The 19,397-nt window shown below is 42.5% G+C and overlaps 1 protein-coding gene across 2 annotated transcripts in view; it reads right to left on the bottom strand.

Annotated features, from left to right (window-relative positions):
• The window catches only part of enah (ENAH actin regulator), a 130,487-nt gene extending 113,701 nt beyond the window's left edge, over positions 1 to 16,786 (bottom strand). Inside the window, exon 1 of one of the 2 annotated variants that reach the window (XM_067573169.1) lies at positions 16,396 to 16,786. In XM_067573169.1, coding sequence (XP_067429270.1) covers positions 16,396 to 16,400 — 5 coding nt within the window. In that variant the 5' untranslated portion in view covers positions 16,401 to 16,786. Of the gene's footprint in view, positions 1 to 5,605; positions 5,698 to 16,395 lie in introns of those variants that run through there. The other variant, XM_067573173.1, reaches the window with a different exon arrangement.
• Between the last annotated feature and the right edge of the window lie 2,611 nt (positions 16,787 to 19,397).

Here is a 19,397-nt window from a genome sequence, read left to right on the forward strand (position 1 = left end):
GTATCAGTGACAGCGGAAGTGAAAAAACACATGGCCGTGTGCGGATCCGATGCTGGTATATCTTAAAATACAGCAGGCTGTGCGGTGGAAAGCAGGCCGGCGAGCGTCTGTCCGGGCTGTGGTAAAACAGATTAAGGTCTAGTCCAGGTCTCGCCCCTCTAATCTCACCTGACTGTCATCTTAACCCTGCCTCCTGCTGATTTGTTACACAATAGGCCAACGGCTAAGACACAAACGCAGCATGCAGTCACTGATGTGCTGCCGTACACAAACACTGCTGCACATGTAAGGAAGAAAAAAAAAAGAGCATTCCTGTTCGCCTAACATGTAATCCTGGGTGATTTGACAGTCCACTTGCCTTAATATCAAAGTTTAAAACATCTCTGTCACATGGGCTTAATAATTCATTTTGGGCCCAAAGACAAAGGTTACAAAAACCAATCAAGCCCTGTAGAGCTGGACTCTGAAGACCAGTGGAGAAAGCAGTAATCTGGTGTAATCTGACTAATGGCCAGTGAAGATTACTGTCTGACCTCCTCCGTCCCACGCCCAGGACACACTGACACACACACACACACATACACACACATACAGGTAGAATTCAAAAACAGCCTGTAATTGTATATAACCATAAAAGACAAGTTAAGGTGGAACCCAAAGGTGAGAACGGACAGAATAATTAGAACAGCAGAAGTCCTCGGTCAAGCGAACAACTAACATACACCCACAACTGTGTGCATACGTGTGTGTGTGTGCGTTCTCGAGTGTCGACAGGTGATAAGCAGGCTGCTTCTGAGCAGCAGCTGTGTGACTGTGGGCTGTCAGGGGCCGTGGAGAAAGAGAGTGGCAACAGAGACCTCTGAAAGTTTAATAAGTGTCTCGTTTTAGAGATGAGGGCTAGCTGCAACAAGAAACAGGATTTAAAGAGCTCAGCCAGCTGACTGTAACATCCAGCACTGTACACCGACTCTGTTCTGTTCAGCCAAGTGTGTTTCCTTGTGGATCAAAGGCAGCACACTGGGGCTTTACAAGGGACTTCCCTTCTGCTTATGACCTACTTCTATAGACAGATTTATACTAAAACTGACAAACATGGTAAAGGATGCAATTGTGATTATTATAAGATCAAACCGTCTGATCACACCGTCAGCTGTTAATAGCGTTCCGTAAGAGTTTTTTTCTACACATGAAACATGTATTATGGGAACATGAACATCATAAGCATCAATAAAAACAATAGCAGTCTGTCCTGAAACTATGCTTACATTGGGGATTATCAGCAAGTACATCACTAATCCCAACTCATCACAAATCAAATCTTGGACAAAAGCAGTTGGTAAACTGATAACTGGACCGTTCCTTGTCTAAATAGACACAGTCCTGTGTTTGACTCTATTAAAGCTTTTCCACCAGGAAAAGATGAAATACAGTAGTCACATTGTAAAACACAGAATTGTGGCACAGACTATCTGCTGTTAGCAACCTTCATCTACAAATTATACTTTTTTAAATACCTTGTTTTGAGGAATAAACTTGTTTTTGCACAGCACTTAAATGTTGTCAAAACACGAGAACTTGCCTGAATAAAATCTAAATTTGGCAAAATTATGATTTGAATCAGGAAGTAATTCTCTGATCAAAGAAAAAGTAAAAAAGATTATGAATCTGACTAGACAGCCAATGGCTGCTTTCAGCACTTGACAGTTTTTCGATTCTCGGACACACACATATCAGAAAACTACAGAGCTTCGATACCGGCAGCGCTGCATTCAGACGGTTCAACATGGTAGTCTCAACTACACAAGAAGCCAAAGTGATTCAGACAGATCATGAGATCACACACACATGTGAAACCAACCACTTAGAGCTGACCCAGTCGGTGCAAACATAACCCACTGATAGCTTTACTGTGTCAAAGGTCATGCGCCACTCAGTCAGGAACAGCTTCAGTAGATGACAAGCAGAGCCTTGTTCTCTAGTGGAACATTTAAAAATAAAAGAGGAGTAATGATAATTATGGACAACCAGGTGGGAAAAGGATGACAAGGGTGTGTGCGCGTGCATGTGCGTGTATGTGTTTGTGTCTGTGAGACTTATCCTACTTACGGGGACACAATTCAGTCTAAAGACCAGTTAATTGGGGACAAAAGCTGTGTGCCCAAGTGGGAAAAAGCTGATTTTTGGGTGAGTGGTTAGGGTTAGGCAAGTAGTGGTTATGGTTAGGGTTTGAGTAAGTCTCCAGGAAATGAATGTAAGTCTATGTAATGTCCCCAAAAATGACCTAAGTAAATGTGCGTGTGTGTGTGTGTGAATGTACATTATTCACTTCACCAATAAAGCAGCATTTAAACAAATGAGTAATAATTTAAAATGCTGCATCACACAGCCAAACCTACATCGAAGATCAAAGTAAACACAGAGCTGTTTTGAGCCGGGTGCAACCTGCTGCCCTACCCAGCCAAAATGAATTATTCAGTGCACACACACACACACACACACACACACACACACACACACACACACACAGTGCAGTTCTCATGCTGCAACAGGGACCTGAGGCGTGCCTTATTTTGACAATAAGTAATTAGAAAACCATTTCCTAGAATCGCCCCCAACCCTGCATTAAAGAGGGACGTGTGTGTGTGTGTGCATGTGTGTTTGTGTGTGTGTGTGTGTGTGTGTGTGTGTGTTGACTTTTGTAGACACCTAAAAAGTGAAGAAGTGATCTCTTTGGCTATCTAATAAGAATTTAATGAGCCAAGTCTGGCAGTTTTAAACGTTTAACAGCGTAATAGAATGGTGGAAACGCAACAGAATTGTTTATCATTTGAAAGCTTAAAGCGCTTCCTGAACAGAGCGAAGGATAAACCGTCTCTGCCGGGCCTGGGTCCGACCCCCCTCGGTCCAGCCTGGTGAGCACAACTGACCGCGGGGAGTTCATGTGATGATTCTCTCTCCCACTGCACAGCCATTGTCCGGGGGAACAAAGATGGAGAGGTTTGTCCGGGATTGCTTCATTATGGAGGACAAATGAGGCCTGACTGTGCTGTGGATGACCTGTTTCACAACTCACTCCTCCCTCCCTGCCAACCTCGCCTGTCTTTTGCCTTCTTCTTCGTCTTCCTGGAACTGCCACTCTTATTTCTCCTCTCCGTTCATTCAAGATCTAGGGAGGCTACAATTGGCCGAACAAAGAGTGTCATTTTGGCGGCGTTGTTGTGTTGCCGGGACGACCCCTTCTGATGACGGAACTATTTTGGGGGGGGGGGGTTGTTCGGTGGGTGCAGCATGGCAGAGTCATGATAGGTTGTTAAGGAGCTAAACTACAGGCCCATATGTTGTGTGTGTGTGTGTGTTTGTGTTTGTGTACATGGCCTGAACTTCACGAAAGAGAATGAAAACTAAAAATTAATTTGTTAGCTGCCTTTTTTTTTGATCCGGAGGCTGCTTTAAAATGATTGACAGGCCGAAGATTAGCTTATGTTATGGAAATATCAAGTATTCAAATGAAACATTTACAAACCTCCTATAATTATGAATTGTGCATCGGTAGGCTATAAGCTAACCCTTAGCTGTAAAACAACAAAGGCCTACGTTTCATGGCTATTAGAAACTTTAAGAAAAACTTTTAACAATGAACTTGGTCATCAGACAATAATGAATCGTAATTATGAAATCAACACCTTGGCTGTAATCCCATTTGTCTGATGCCCTGCTGTCCGCCTGGTTGCTATATGAAAAGCTGTAGATTACGTTACATAACATTCGCTAACAGGCTCAGAGTTAATTTAGTTAGGGTATTATGACAGTTTAGCTAACTTGCTAACGTTAGTCTGTCACTAACCTCAATCACGTATGCATAAGAAGCTCCAGTCTGTTATAAATCTAGCATAACATTACATAACTTACATGCAGATAAATTACTGAATCAACATACAAATCAAATGTACCTCGAAAACACATGAAACATTAGCTACATGACAACGCACCAAAATACCGGTGCCTCCATCACCCAGACTGGTAAGCTGTGAAACTGAGAGGGTCTGCCCGTTCACCATAGTGTCCTTGCATCCAAGCCGGCTAACTTCCAGTCAGACCTCTGTTAACTTGAATGGAGATAAAATAATTTAATCGTGCGGCTCTTCTAGTTTTATCAAATGTTATCAGACAGAATGGATCAAATTCTGATAGTGAAACAAGTCATTTTGCAGGGGTTGTTTGAGTTTTGTTACATGTGATGTAATGTAATGAGAGTTCAACAGGTTGTCTCTACAGCGGTGGCAGCAGGTTGGTTGGTTTCGGTCTCGTTTTCAGAACCGTTACATCCCTACTATCTATTGATTAATTATTGGTCTTAAAGTGCATTTTAGAGTGAAACTCTTCATACGAGCATTAATGATATCTACAACAGGTTCAACAGTAAAACAATAACAAAAGCTCAACATTTTTTTTACATATATATAGCGACGGCAGAGAGAGTCAACAGGAAACGCAAGGGGAGAGAGAGATGAGGTGGTGACATGCGACAAAAGTCCGCTGCCGGGATCGAACCATGGACGTTGCAGTTACGTGGCACACGTCACAACCAGTAGGCTACCAGGGTGCGCCGTCACACTTTGAGACAGAAGCTCAGAGAAGCACACTGGACAGTTTCTGCTTCAAACCTCTGAACGTGATCAACAACAATGAATCTCATGAAGTTCTTCTCTACAGTGCAACTACCACTGTACAAAAGTGTCCACATGTGAAGCAAGGTGTTACTTTGACACACAAATACACACTGAAGCAAAAGATAAGAATTCTTCCCTGTACTTTGATCCAAACTGTTTTGCCTGGTCGTAATTAGCTATAAAAGGGAGTTAAAGGTTATCTGCTCTCGGGGTGGAAGTGATGAATACAAAGAGCATGAAAAGACAACATTTACTTTTAAAAAAGGTAGTGGCAGACAAATGAGCAGCTGTCTTTAAAGTTTCCATGGAGGCTGACATTCACTACAGCTAGAGTGAGGTGTTTATTTGTGTTTGTGTGTTTTGCTGTTATGTAGTAAAAAAAAAAAGCAAATCTGCTTGTAGGAACAACAGGATTAAAACACATTTGTCAGCAGCAACCAGCAGAGCTCCATCCACGCTCACACACACACACACACACACACAAAGTTCAGCCATCATCATGAGTTTAAGTGAAAGTCATAACATAGCAAGTCATAACACCACAGTTGTACCACCATGACAATAAGAGTCTATTCTTAGCACAAAAATGTGTATTATTTCAATAAAGTGACTATGGAAACTCTGGTGAACTGATGTGTGTGTTGTATCTGTAGTCAGTGGTGACCTGATAGAAGGTTCAAAGGTTCAAGAAGTTAGCAGGCGCAAGGGAGCAACAATAATCCCTTTGACCAGCCCGACGCTATACAGCGTGTGCGTGTGCCAGTGTGTGTGTGTGTGTGTTCCTTCGCTCGTGTCTCTTGAAGAATGAATAAAATGTTGAAGTTTAGTAATCCATTTTAATGTGTTTCCTGACTGACTCTCCCTGCTGTATTTTCCAGTGTTCCTGGACGGCCGTGTTACAGAGAGAGAGAAAACGTGAGGAGAGGAAAACTCACTGCTTATTGATTTCTAGCTACTCAGCTGCTTGGTGCCTCAGACACGTCCAGCTTCTTTACAGCATCCTTTCTGCTGGGAGGATGTGCGGCAATGATGGAAAAGTGGTGTAATGTCAGTCCTCTAAGATCAATCAAATCAATCGAGACAGCGCCTGTGCGTGAGTTCAAAACGCTTCGTTTACAGCTCCTGCACACACACGTGATACGTCCACACAGAGCTTTTCTCAACGTCGTGGGTGTGTACGGACCAGTGAGTTATGTTGCAGCTGTTATAGTGAGACACCTTTATCCATCTTATTAGTGCATTAGTCTGGAGACTTCACATAGTAGGTCTTTTTCATGGAGGACGTTAAATAATAAAATGAATGATGGCTGACTTCCATTTAGCTGCTTCAGTTTCAGGGTCCTGGTATTACTGGCTCGCTGTCACACTGTCATGACTCACTGGGACGCTTGAACGGAACAGATCCATCGTTAATGTTATTAGTAACACCTGTGCTTGTCCTGCTACGGACACACAAGCTCCAGGTTGCAAGCATATTAGTCCAAGCGTAGCTCCGCCCGCCTCCAACCTGATCTAATCAGCCAGGATAATCGACATCACCTGAGTACATTAGCATCAACACCCACATTTTTTGTAGTTTATGTCGCTGTGTAATCGGATACTTTTTAGGTATGAGTTTTCAAGATGCATCCAGTTTCTTTGGTTCCTCTTTTTTCTTTCCAATAGTTTACATTGCATAATTTCTGCTACATTTATATGTTTTGCTTTAACCCAGAATGGATAGAGGTTTTGCTTTTCTTTGGTGTGAACAGACACAACTCAAAAAACTCAAGGTACACTTACCAGCTTCTTTGGCTAAGATGAGCTATCTCTATGACAACTGAGCAAACTCCATTCACTGATGAAGGCCGTGTGATGTGGTTGAAAGCTCCAGTGGATCTTGAGGTAAGACAGGTCAAGAGTGAACTTCGACTTTCAGCCAATGCTGTTAAGATTTTGAAGCATCATATTAAGTATAACGGTGTTCTGACCCCTCACTAAAAATGCCTCTGCATCACATTTGCTTTCTCTTCCTTGCCTGCTGACCAACAGAGCTGAAACGCCATAAACATGATCTCAGAAGAAGACAAGTGAGGCGGAGGCAGGGGAGGTTGGCAGGGTAAAGCAGAGAAATGCACATTCATGAGCTGTCGTGGCTCATCATGCTAGCCTGGCCTCCCGCTGGCAAATCACACAGATGAGCGCACCGTGGGCATGCAGCTGGTCAGAGCTGCGCTTCATGACGACCGACACGTACTGTTGACTGGCACTGTCCGAAACACTCAGGCGCAGGCCGAGGAGGCGCACAAACACACGGTGGCAGGACCTCTCATACACACACACACACACACACACTGGCACACAGGGAAAACAGGGTGTGTTACAACAATTTTCAATACCAATGTCAAATTCCAGAGATCAGCGATGACGAAGTTGAATCTGAGGATGTCCAGATGTTTCTTCCTGGAATCGAAGCTATCCATGATTGTAATTCATAATCATAATAGGACACACGAGTCAAGTTAGAGGTTTTTCCACCATGTTTTATGATTTATATATAATCAAAGACAGTGACTGCCAAGGCCCTATTTTTTTTCTCTCTTAAGCAACTAAAATGTATTTTCCATTCATGTCTCTACATTCAATGTACTTGTTAAAGTTGAATAGACTGCATTAAAAAAGATGCATTATCAACATCATCTTTCAGTCAAACCCTGGTTTTCTCCCCAATAATGTGCAAAGCATTAGCAGTAACACCTCTAATGGGCCCGTAAGAGTCATAAACAAGTTCAAATGTCTAAAGCCCTACAAGCAGAATCTGGATGCTGCTGTTAACTGTACGTCACGACACAAAAATGTTGGACAGAACAATTTACTGAAGATGTTACTTGCCTGTAAATTTCATTGCAGTCTGTCCGTTTGATTTCAGTATTTCATGCGTACGAGTTAAGGGTAAGGGAAGGGTCACCAAAATGATTCATCTTCTGGAGGCCTTTGAATATTCACACTAAGAGTCATGGCAATCTGGCCAGTGATTGTCTAAAGAAAGATGGATTCTTCAAACCACGCCAAAACAAAGACATTCGATCATTTTACAAGAGCTGTAGTCAACCAAAGAAAATCTTGGTCGACTGAAATCGTACACAATCTTCAACTAATCGATTAGTCGCGGAGGTGGGGGGGGGGGATTTTAATGGGACAGAGTGCACAGTGAACTCACATTTCTCCGTTTTGCCTCTTCAGGTTAGGCTAACCTATTGTTGCTAACTTAGGAGCTAACCCCATTCACTTTTGCAGCACTTGGAGACAACAGACCTGACTTTTTAGCATTTATTAACTGTTACACTGGAGTCTGTACTGTTCATTTATGGCCAGACTGAGAACTTACCGCTGACCTTTTCCTCTGCTCCGCTCGCATCCACCGTCACTTTCCTGCCGCTCTTTTCCACTCGCTACGCAAACATACTAAGCACTGCGCTATTCCTAAACGGAGTTACGCTCCCGATATTTAGCGTTATTTTTGGCATTAAAAAATATCTTTTGGCCTGGTGGGGGTTCGTGGATATTATTACAGGAGAAACGCTGATTCAGCAAACATTCAGTATGTTCAGTAAACACTCAGTAAACATTCAGTACAGTTAGACCCAGCAGTCTCCATTAGGTTGGGGCGAATTCAAAATTGTGAAAACAACGGGGGTGTTTTGAATACTAGCCCGTTTTCACAGGTAATTTGTTAGTCTGTCCCTCCCGCCGCAGGAAATAATGGATTAATCCTGGAAAGCTACTGATGTAGCACTTTTCTTCTTATGAAAATAACACGGAGATTATTCGACCAATGAGAATTTAGTCGGACTAAAGCTAAAATCAGCTAAAAAAAATTCTGGAAAAACACAATGTCGCTAAAATGAAGTTTTATTCTAAACATGCTGGCAAAACTTTATAATTTCATGGATCTGTTGCCATTTGTTTTTTTCCTAAAATATCTGTGCGTAACATTGTGGTTGTAGTTGAATATTAAAAAAGTCAACCCTGACTTGACATATAAGACGGGACACAAACTTCTGTCTCTGGTGTCCAACACTCTGTACATCAGGCCATCCAGTTCAACATCCTCCCTACAATCTTTCAGGACAGTCACACTACTTCCTGCTCTGGATCTTTAGCTCTCCTGTCAATGCAAATCCATACATCTAATCACATGTATATGAACTGAATTCTTAGCAGACAGGGTTGGTGTTAGGTGTGTGTGCACGAGTTGAAAGATGTATGGGCTGTCCTCATCCTGACAGCCATCTGTGTGCTCGGTCTGTCCCACACACACACACACACACACACACAGCATAGATCAACCTCGTCAGTGACAAATGTGTCCGAGCTAACCCTAGCCCAGGTGCAGACACCAAACTGTACGTTCACAGCATTCCACCTTTCCATACACAGTGAGTGATGTCAGTGGCAGGAACTCACCAAACCCACAGAATGGCAAAGATGATGCCTCACAGGTTAAACACACAACCCTGCTGTCAGTCACACACACTGATGGAAATATTTAGAGCTTAGCAGACACCTATTTCTATCAGTGCTGGTGGAAGGTGACCTCTATAAGTGAGCACAGAGATTATTGTCTTTCACTCTTGACCTTCACCTGTTTGGGAAGCAGACAGAAGTAACATCCTTTAATAATAAAATAAGACTGAAGTAGAGATGTGTTTTGGTCAACCGACATGCTAGGATTATATTACACAGAAGCACAATGTGAAAATACAAACAAGCGTGCAGCTTTAACAGGTGGGTGTAAGCTTGTGTGTGAAAAGTGAATCAGAAGTGTCAGCGGGACATTGCTGCTAGTCCAACATCACACCTTCATTTCTTTATGTAAAATAGAGGTGACAGTTGGTCATCCTGAGGTAAACACAACCCTGCAACTGTAGAGTGAGTCACTTTTCCAACATCCCTCTGTCACATCCGTCTGGACAGGTTTAGCCGTTTACAGGAGTAAACTTAAAGGAGACGTATCGTGCACATTTCCAAATCTATATTTTTAATCTGGGGCTCTAGCGAAATACCTTGGCATCTTATATTGGTCCTTTATGCTGCCCCACAGTTCAGCTCGTCTGGTACAGGCTGTTTCAGCTCCCTGTCTCTTGTTCTGATTGGTTACCTTCTGGAAGATGCATCTCAGCTGACTTCCAGCCGCTTGAAAGGCTAAGTCAACAAACCATGAAACAAACTATATTCTTTACTCTAAATGTCAGTTTCTCAAATACTTCTGTATATGTTGGAGATGAAATCCAATCCAAAATACTAGAGGGGACAACGTGAACAACACATGGAAAAACCTTAGCAACAAGGCTACAGAACGGACGGCTTGCGTGACATGTCGACATCAGCTGGGTAGAAAAAAACTGTTGTAAACAAAGTGTTCAGGGCAGGTTGAAGCCCTGGTTTTTGACTTGCAGGGAGAATCTCTACATATGTTAACCTTAAGTTTTGGAACTTTGACCATATTTAACATCCAACATCATAACAGGATAGAAATAACAGAAAATCACAAAAAGCATCATATGGACCCTTTAAACTATCAAAAAGCATTTAGGAGTTTTTAATGAATGTCATGCAAAACTACAAGGCTCATGTTACTTCAGGCTGAAGCAAATAAACACACTCTCTTAATTACTAAGCTGATGTCACTGCCTTCACCCAAAAGACAAAACTCCACACAGGCCTTTCTACAACATTTCAGTCAGCAGAGATATGATCAATGAGCTAGGCTTGACTTTCAATCCACCTGATCTCATTTGACTTATTGACCCTCCCTCCAGTTATTCATATTCTGTCAGTGAAGCGAGCTCAAACAGCCGCATGCGTGATTATGGAGTAAGGAAGACAACAGATGAGAGGGGGGAGAAGACAGATGTCAGCAGTGATTCACTGTTCAGACCACGGCCAGAAATGGGCACAAGCTCAGGGCAAAAGTACCCTTGAAATTACATAAATCAAGTGTAAAAATAAGCATGGTGCAGAATGTTCCAGTAATAGACCCGATTTCAATTTGCATTCCACTCTGTTAACACTTTAAGTGTTCAATTCTCATATTCGTCAATCAGGTTTGTTAAAGCCGGCTAAGGAATTCTTAAAAATGCATTCTGGGAAGAAAAAAAGACCTCATCACATAATGATGAGCACGATCCAAAGTGGTACAAATGTTTATTACATTACTGCCAACAGCCCCCTAACAGAGGCGCAAAATGCTCCTAAAATTACACATCAAGAGGGCAGCAAAACACCATGTGAGGGAAAGAGCAGGCGGTTTGTCAACCTGGTCTGTAATATTCTTAGTGTCCATGGAGTGACTCATCACAAATAGAGAGAAAAGGCACCGTAAATGTCACTAAACATACACACACACACACACACACACACACACACACACATAATGAGTCGGGTGGTGGCAGCCTAAAGATTAGAGAAGTGAGCTTGTGACAGGACGGTTGCTGGCTTGAATCACCGGGTCAGCTGGGACACTGTGTGATTAAAGTGAATGAGCAACGTTCCCCTTTGGAGCCGCTGTTGAGATGTTCTTGAGCAAGGCACTTAACCTTCAGCCGCATCACTGGCCAACAGCGGAGGACCGTGGTTGCACAGCTGCCAAGTGAGAATGTGCTGAAGTCAGACTAGTGCGCTGAAGGTATAAGAAGTTACTTTACAGAAGATGACTTTACTTGATCTTTTCTTTATTTATATACCATCTAATAAAAGTTTACAATCATGTCTTTCACTGTAGTGAATCTGAAATAATCCTGGTTGAATCGCGTTGCTTCGGGTTGACTTTACCTCCGCAAACAAGATCAAGACACGAGATGTGAGACTAAAAATCCTGTCTGAGAAGAAAAACTGCACACAGCATCCCCTTTTTGGAGGAGACAGAAGGGGAAACTGAGAGAATGAGATTAAGGCTGGATTGGCAGGGAGAGAGGCTGCAGAGGGAGGAGAGGAGAAGCGAGCGGAGATGAGGAGTGCGAGGAGCAGATGGTGGCGGGGAGCCAGTATGATCAAAATCTCCCCCGAAAAAACTTCAAAAGGAAATCACTGGAGCACAATAACTTCATTCTCCCGTCCTATTTGGTGTGCACTTAACGTTTTATGGTCCAATCTACCTTCAGATAAAGAACAGCAGGCAAAGAGGAGCAGTTTTAGTCGGAGGAAGAAAAAAGAGGAAAGGAGAGATTGTGTGGGTATGGTTCGATAGTCGGTTAGGTCAACTGAGACTATTCCCGTTGATTAGTCGGTTTTAATGATTTCTCTCTGACATTTTATATGAATTATTCAAGATTACACTCACATCTCCTGCATCAGAATGATATAAAGTCACATCAATGGCTCTGCATGGATTAACCGCAGATCTGGAGGGGAAACTTGGATCAGTCGCTGCACTTTGATGGGGATGATAATGCAGAAAATTATATTCAAGATTTATATACTTAATGGCCCGTTCAAAAAAAGTTCACAAAAAATCTCTTTGGCATCAAATGACATATAATTTTTCCAGTCTGGACACAACCTTGAGAGAACACTTTTCTGAGTCTACCAGACGAAAGCTGATGATCAGTTTGTATTATAAGAGGAGAAGGAGACGAATTCCGACTGCGGCGTTTGCTACCGATTCAACACACTCCTTTCAAGGGTAAATTTAGTTTCACAGCAAAGATGGAGACAAAGCCAGTAGTGTTATTGAGGAAATGTGGAGCTCTGGGAGTTATCAACAAAGACTGCTATATTGAAACTGACGGAGAATTAGGCTGGTATGCTCCCTGGTAATGAACTCTGCTTATAATGATATTACAGCTACATGATTAGGGCTGTGTGATATGACCGGGGTGCGATTTGCGACACAACGAAATAAACAATAGAGCTTGATATGAAACAATATTCTATTGTGTTGCTATATATATTATCATACTGCGCAGCCTTATAACAGTACATGATCTATTAATCTGTCCTGTAAAGAAGAACAACTCCCCCCTGACTGATTCCTTGCAGCTCATCCTCTGTCCGCACTCGATAAAAGCCGAGAAGCCACTCGAGTCTGTGACTATACTTTAAGCCTTTTAAAATCAATGTATGGGACAAATTTATTCTCATTTCCAATTAGCCTCCGTCTGACCTCATTAATAGCTCATTTGGATCGGATAACACGACTGGCTGCAATCCGGCTTAAACTCCTGAGTGACTGGGGGGAGTTTTTCTCCACGTCAACAGTTCCTCTAGTGCAGCGTTAGATAGATAAAAAAAAATTTAAAAAAAGTTCCAGGCTGCATGTGTCCTGTCCTGGCTTCAGCGCCTGTCATTCATCTGTGGCGTGAACCTGCAGCGCCTGGGAGGCACGAGGCCTTTCCGCAGATGTCAAGGCTTGTTACCATGACACTTAGCAGCCCCGTCACCCTGACGATGCCGCTTATCTAACGACTCCGGATAAGCTGACATCAGCGCTACGTGTGGCCTGACACAACGCAGGGAAACAAACCGGCTGCCATTATTTATACACAGTCGTCCTCATGGTTTAGGAATGTGCTCCGTCCAGGTACCTTTGACCTTAAGAGTCGGGATAAAACCACCAGACGTGTGCTACTAAATATCTGCTGCACCTAGGAGGTTAGTTCACAATACGAGCCACTTTTGTTGGTAAATTGCCATCAGTGTGTGGACATATATAGAAAACAACACTGCATGCAAGCTAATACACACAGACGGGTGACAAATTAAAGGAAAAAGCTGAATAAATGAGTAGAGAAACATAACAAAGGCAGATGCTTCCACACAGGTGCACTGCATGGTACAATTAACATCCAATCATGCTCTGTGGCATGTATAAAAATGCTGAGCAGTTGATTCTGATTTTGTATCAGGATGGCAAGAGGAAGAGACCTAAGATCTACAGAGATGTAGAAAAAAAGTGATATGGTCAGATGAGTCATCCTTCACCATACTCTCGACAAGTGGGCGAGCGCATGTGTGGCGTAGATCGAGACAACGGTACAGGCCTGAATGCTTGACCCCTGCAGTGACGGGATCTGGTGGCTCTGTTATGCTTTGCGGGGCATTTTGTAAATCAATACAAAGTCCTTCTGAGTCATCACCTTTATCCTATGATGAATCATTTCTATCCTGATGGGAGCAGTCTCTTCCAGGATGACAATGCTCCAATTTACATCCAAGGAGGGGTCAATGAATGGTTTGATGAGTATGAAAATGATGTGAATCATATGCTATGACCTTCACAGTCAGATTTCAACTAATTAAAGACAATTAAAGACAAATGGGAGATTTGGATCGACGTGTTAGAAGGCGCTCTCCACCTCCATCATCACAACACCAACTGAGGGAATATCATTTGGAAGAATGGTGTTCATCCCTCCAGTAGAGTTCAGAGACTTGTACAATCAATGCCTGTTAACTGTCTTTGGAGTGCAGCGGTGTGACTCAATGATGTGTTTTTAATAGCTTTTGGACAACATCGGAGGTCTACAGCACAGAAAAGGAACACAATACCAGACTTTGGATACACACACCATACTTGTAAGTAGGATGAGTTCATTGTTGGGTTGACTCTGCATGAGATTTGCTGACAATAAGAAGTCACACACAAATGATGTCAGATAGGGGACATCAGATCAGAAAACACTTATGTCATTCTGGAGAGCATGGACCCGGGCTGTATTTTGCCATTTAATTTAATTTGCCGTTTAATTTGAAGGACTTGTTGGGAATAAAAAAAGTGTTTACAGTCAAAATCAAGAGTGACTGCAATGGTTCTCCAAGCAAGATGTTTCAGTTATGTGCTACATTTGGTCTCCAACTATCTTAGACTTGCTTGACACAGCTACTGTACTGAAATCTGATTGGATGTAGAGCGCTGATGACCCTGAACAGTCAGTTGAGTGAACACATGACGCCGTGTAGGCTGGTGACAGACAGACTAGTTAACTGTCTAAACTTCGGCAGTATGGACGGTACAACTTTCTAGTTGTCACTGTAGCCACAACCTCATGACTCACAAGCACACAGCCACAAATGTCCTGCATGAGTCAGCTCTGAGCAGCTGGGACCACCACACACACACACACACACACACACACACACACCTGTTACACTCCACAGACACATCTCTAACTCCCTTCTGGATATACATTTCTCCCTTTGAATGACAGCGAGGAAAGACAACTTGTGTGTTAAAAGCTGAGTCTTCTCTGCTGCCATCAGTGGTTCAGTGATGTTCACTATCAAACTGTCTGAAAAGAGATTTGCTCCAAAAACACACACACACACACACAAGGTTCAAAACTACTAATGAGAGAGTTGTTAAAAAAAAAAGTATGAGGAAGAGGAGAGAAAAAATTAGAAACATGAAAGTGGACAGAAAAGTTAGCGGTTTCCATTCTGGGACATGGACACAACATGCGGCTCTTTTGAAACAACCAAAGCTATTGTTAACCGCAGTTTGGCCCACAGAGGGATTCCAACAGCTGGATTCAATTAGGGGCTTTCTTAAAGGGGGCCAGCCCCATCCACGCTGCATGTCTCACTTTTTAACACACATACACACAGAGTTAGATCACTGATTTCAAAAAAAAAAAAAAAAAATCAAGGTCAAACACTTCCAAGGAAGCTGTTTTGACACCTGAACGCAGAACATCACCGTGCAAAAGGAAATATGTGACAAAAACTGCTGCGCTGTGCTCGCCGTGTCGAATGAAATCAAGTAAAAGCCATGCTTTCTGCCTCATCAGCAACCTCTGGCATTTTTAAGGACGCATTCCTGCAGCTTAGGGTTATTCTTGCCCTTCAAAAAAAAAAAAAAAAAAAAAAGACACACTAAGAAACAAAGACTCCATCCATGTTACACAACAGCCATAAATGCATCGCCTTAGACTCAACATCTGATCCAATGTTAAAGAGCAACAGACTCGTCATTGGTGACAGATGGCTGCACCCTAACAGCTCCAGGTAGACTGTCAACATTAGTTTAAAAAAAAAAAAAGGTGTGTCCTCAATACACCTCTGACATGTGTCATGGAGTGTCTGTGAATGTGTGCTGCATGTCCTCTCATATGCATAATAATAAACATAGGCTTGGGTATCTACTGTATATTTAGAGGCAGAGACATTCATGGGTATTTGCCAACCGTTCTCCATGACATTTCCCAGCTGATTGAAGTGCAAGAGCTGCTTTGAGGACCTAGAAGCACCGACGAGCACACAGCCTGTGGTGGTCAAAGCTCTGTGGGTGTGTGTGTGTGTGTGTGTGTGTATGTGTGTGTGTGTGTGTAACAATCACAATGTGGCATCAAATAAATGCCACCCCATCACCAGTGCTGGAAGATAATCCCTCTTATGCAGTGTGGGAGTAGCAGCAGGAATGAGCAAGCGCCATTCCAAACCCATGCACGTCCTCAAATGCAGCACAAACTGTGTGTAACGTTGAAACGAGCCTGTCGGTGTTACACAGCTGACAGTATTTCACATATTAAAGCTAACATGGCACTGCAGACAGACACTGCGTAAAGCTGCTGAAATATAAGCTGTTGTTGGAGCACATTTTTGAGCCAGTGTTGCTGTCCTCCAGGCTGCTCTGTGCGCTGCCTCAACTCCCGACTTTCATCATGTTATCGCCCCCCCCTCCCCACCCCCCTCGAGCCGCCACTTCTCTGCTGTTATTTCATATTTAAGACCGTTAGGAGCTTCTTACCTCATGGCGAAAGTGTTGTCAGGCCAAATATATCACAGACTCCTTTGGGTAACGACGACGGGTGACTTGTTGTGTAGTTTTCACAAAAGTTCACCGCTTGGTTTCAAGGCTACAGGCGACGAGATGAATGGGACTCCGGCGGCGTGACGAGAGGTTTCACAGTTTGCAGGCTATCCGGTAAAAGTACAAAAAAAATAAAAGAAAAAAATAAAATGGAGATTTAAAAAAAGAAACAGTCGAATCCTACATGATCTAGAGCAACGCGGCTCCGCTGGTGGCGATGAGTCAAAGTGGAAAATCGCAGCGTTTCTCGGGTTTTTCTGACGCACTTGGGTCGGAGTGATGCGGCGCTGTGCCGCTCGGATGCCGGTCTGCTGCCGCTGCCTGCTGGCTGCAACGCGTGCTGCCTTCACGGACGCGCCATAAAGTCCCACTTTGAATATGCGCGGTCACAAATACGACTTAAAAAAACATTTCTAAATTACTATTATAAGACTTTGTTAAAGGAGGTATATTGGAGGATAAAACATACACGTTTGAAGCTAGTTAGACAGTGTGACGTTTTTACTATAAAAAAAGTCTCAAAGGATCCTTGGTACATTGACAAAAAGTTGATACAATAATTGACTGGCAAATTAGTACACAATTTGTCATGTTTTATTGGATTTAGTTTACAAAACTACCCCACGCAGTTTGATAAGAATTTACTGTGAAGTACAACATTTCAGTTATTTATTAAAGGTAGGCTATAGCTAATAGAGCTACTCATAATACTTTACATCTGTCAACTTGGGGAACAAGCTGAATCAACTTGACAATTACATCTAGGCTACTGTTCAATTTGTTGCATCTTTCCTCTGCGATGTAGATGTGGCTTTTTAATTTCCCACAGCGCCTGAAGGCAGCAATTGACGCAACTTGTGGGACGTAGCACGTACAGGTTGCCCCTGACAACTGAGCTGGGTCTCTTGTTGTGTGTTTTAATTGTGTGATGTTGAGCTGGGACCAAAGTAGACTGAAAATATTACAACACAGTCTGTTAAATTGGCTGTGTGTGCAGTTTATCTGTTTTCCATTGTTGAAAATAACTACAGTAATCCTAGAATCAATTTAAAGTCATGCTACAGAAATAAAACAGCAGGATTATAAAGCCCATGCGTATGCTAAAGGCCACAACATAAGTTCACTATAAATTCATATAGATTTGATGAGTTTTGTTAAAGTGTGATGAAGCTGTTGCCTATAGAGTTCACTTGGTGTTCATGTCTGTGGTTGCACTATATATGGGGAAAGTCTGGACCCCTGCAATGTACAATAACACTCTGTTATCCACATGGCATAGTGAAGTCAAGAATATGGCTTACTGCTCCCAATATTCAGTTTGTTCTCTAGCTTTTCCTCTGGTTTTATCTGCAAAAAAAGCTCATATATTGACTATGTTAATACCAAGTCTCCATTATCCTAAAAAAAAAAAAAATGGGCCTGATCTAAAGTGTGAGAAAATGTCATTTGCACATTTGCATTCCTTGCTGAAAAGGATAAAGTCCATTTTTCATTAACTTTATCCACAATATTACATTTTTGTAAACTTTTGACATCATTAATAAAGATGAAATATAAATGCCAGGAGGGGAGAAAACCTGCCAAATGAAATCAGCAGAGCTATTCATCACTGTCCTGATTGCATTTATACACAGTTCAGACTGAGGCTGGACCTGGTGGGGATTGGCCTTTATCTTACAGCGCTTTTATGACAGAATTTCAAAGGCACTTCATTTAAATGTGGTGACAGTGTTAGGGACAGCAGGATTTATGAAGAAAACTGTTCAAAGTAAATGAACTCAGTTGAAAACTTTTATCTTTGGACCTTTTCAATGAATGAATTAGGAAAAACTGCTTTATCACGAGGTGGCATTTGACACATAGGGTTTTGAAAATTCTATGCAAGCGTAAAATGTCATGAAAACTTAATTTAAACTAAAAACTCACACTTTAAAGTAATTATTTTAACAGAAGCAACAAAAATGTGCAACCATCCTCCACACAGACAAGAGCTGGTGTCACAGACAGGAGCTGATGTTCTGCCACAGGTGGCCCCCGACACCTGCTGTGTGATTTACTAGTGTGTGTGTGTGTGTGTGAGTGAGTGGGGGTGGGGTTTGTGCTGGTGTGGTAAAAATGTAGAACCTTGACTGTCGACGTCATCCCTCAGGATTTACGCTGCGTGTCAGCAAGAAACAAATTTGGCGATGTGATGTCGCCGCGAGGGTTCACGGCACCGGCGTGTAGGTCTGTTTCAAGTGTGTGTGGATATGTGATTGAGTGCGCGCCTACTGTATGTGTGTGCATGTCATGTGTCCATCATTACACAACAACATTACACATCACTATAATGGCACCACAGCAAATGAAGCCAGTACTATAAGCCACTTATCCACAGAGGGGCTAAAAGAAGCTTACCAAAGCCGAGGCCAACTCAAACTGTTTGCAGCCAAAAATTAAATGCAAAATTTCTTTATTTAGCTCAGAGGCATAAGCTACTATTCTCCGTCCATTGATTGTATTATATTAATCTGAGCGCAATGCAAAAAGCACCATGAGAATGGTGATTAGGGGAATAACATGAATAGCACAGACATGTCCTTCCCCGGCTTTGCAATGGAACCAGCTAAGGGAAAGGCTCTGGCTATCTGATGGATGCTGATGAGACATCTGGCTGTGTCTGTCATGTAAATATTTCAGTGAGAAAGACACTGATGCACAATAAAGAACATGACTGAACCCTTAAATTGCAGTGAATATGCACTAGTTATGTTTAAAGGAAGCTGGGCTACCCCTGCTGGTTGACTGATGTTCTGAAACAGGATTATGAAAGGGTTTTCTAAAAAATAAAGAGGTAGAGGCAAAGGTCAGGTTATGAGCTCTTTTCCTTTTATGTAATGCCGCTGCACTTTGTTGGAAAGGTTCGCCTCTGTGGAAAGGGCAAAGTGATTTTACCAAAA

Source organism: Thunnus thynnus, chromosome 18 (genome assembly GCF_963924715.1).
Source record: "Thunnus thynnus chromosome 18, fThuThy2.1, whole genome shotgun sequence".
Taxonomy (NCBI): domain Eukaryota; kingdom Metazoa; phylum Chordata; class Actinopteri; order Scombriformes; family Scombridae; genus Thunnus; species Thunnus thynnus.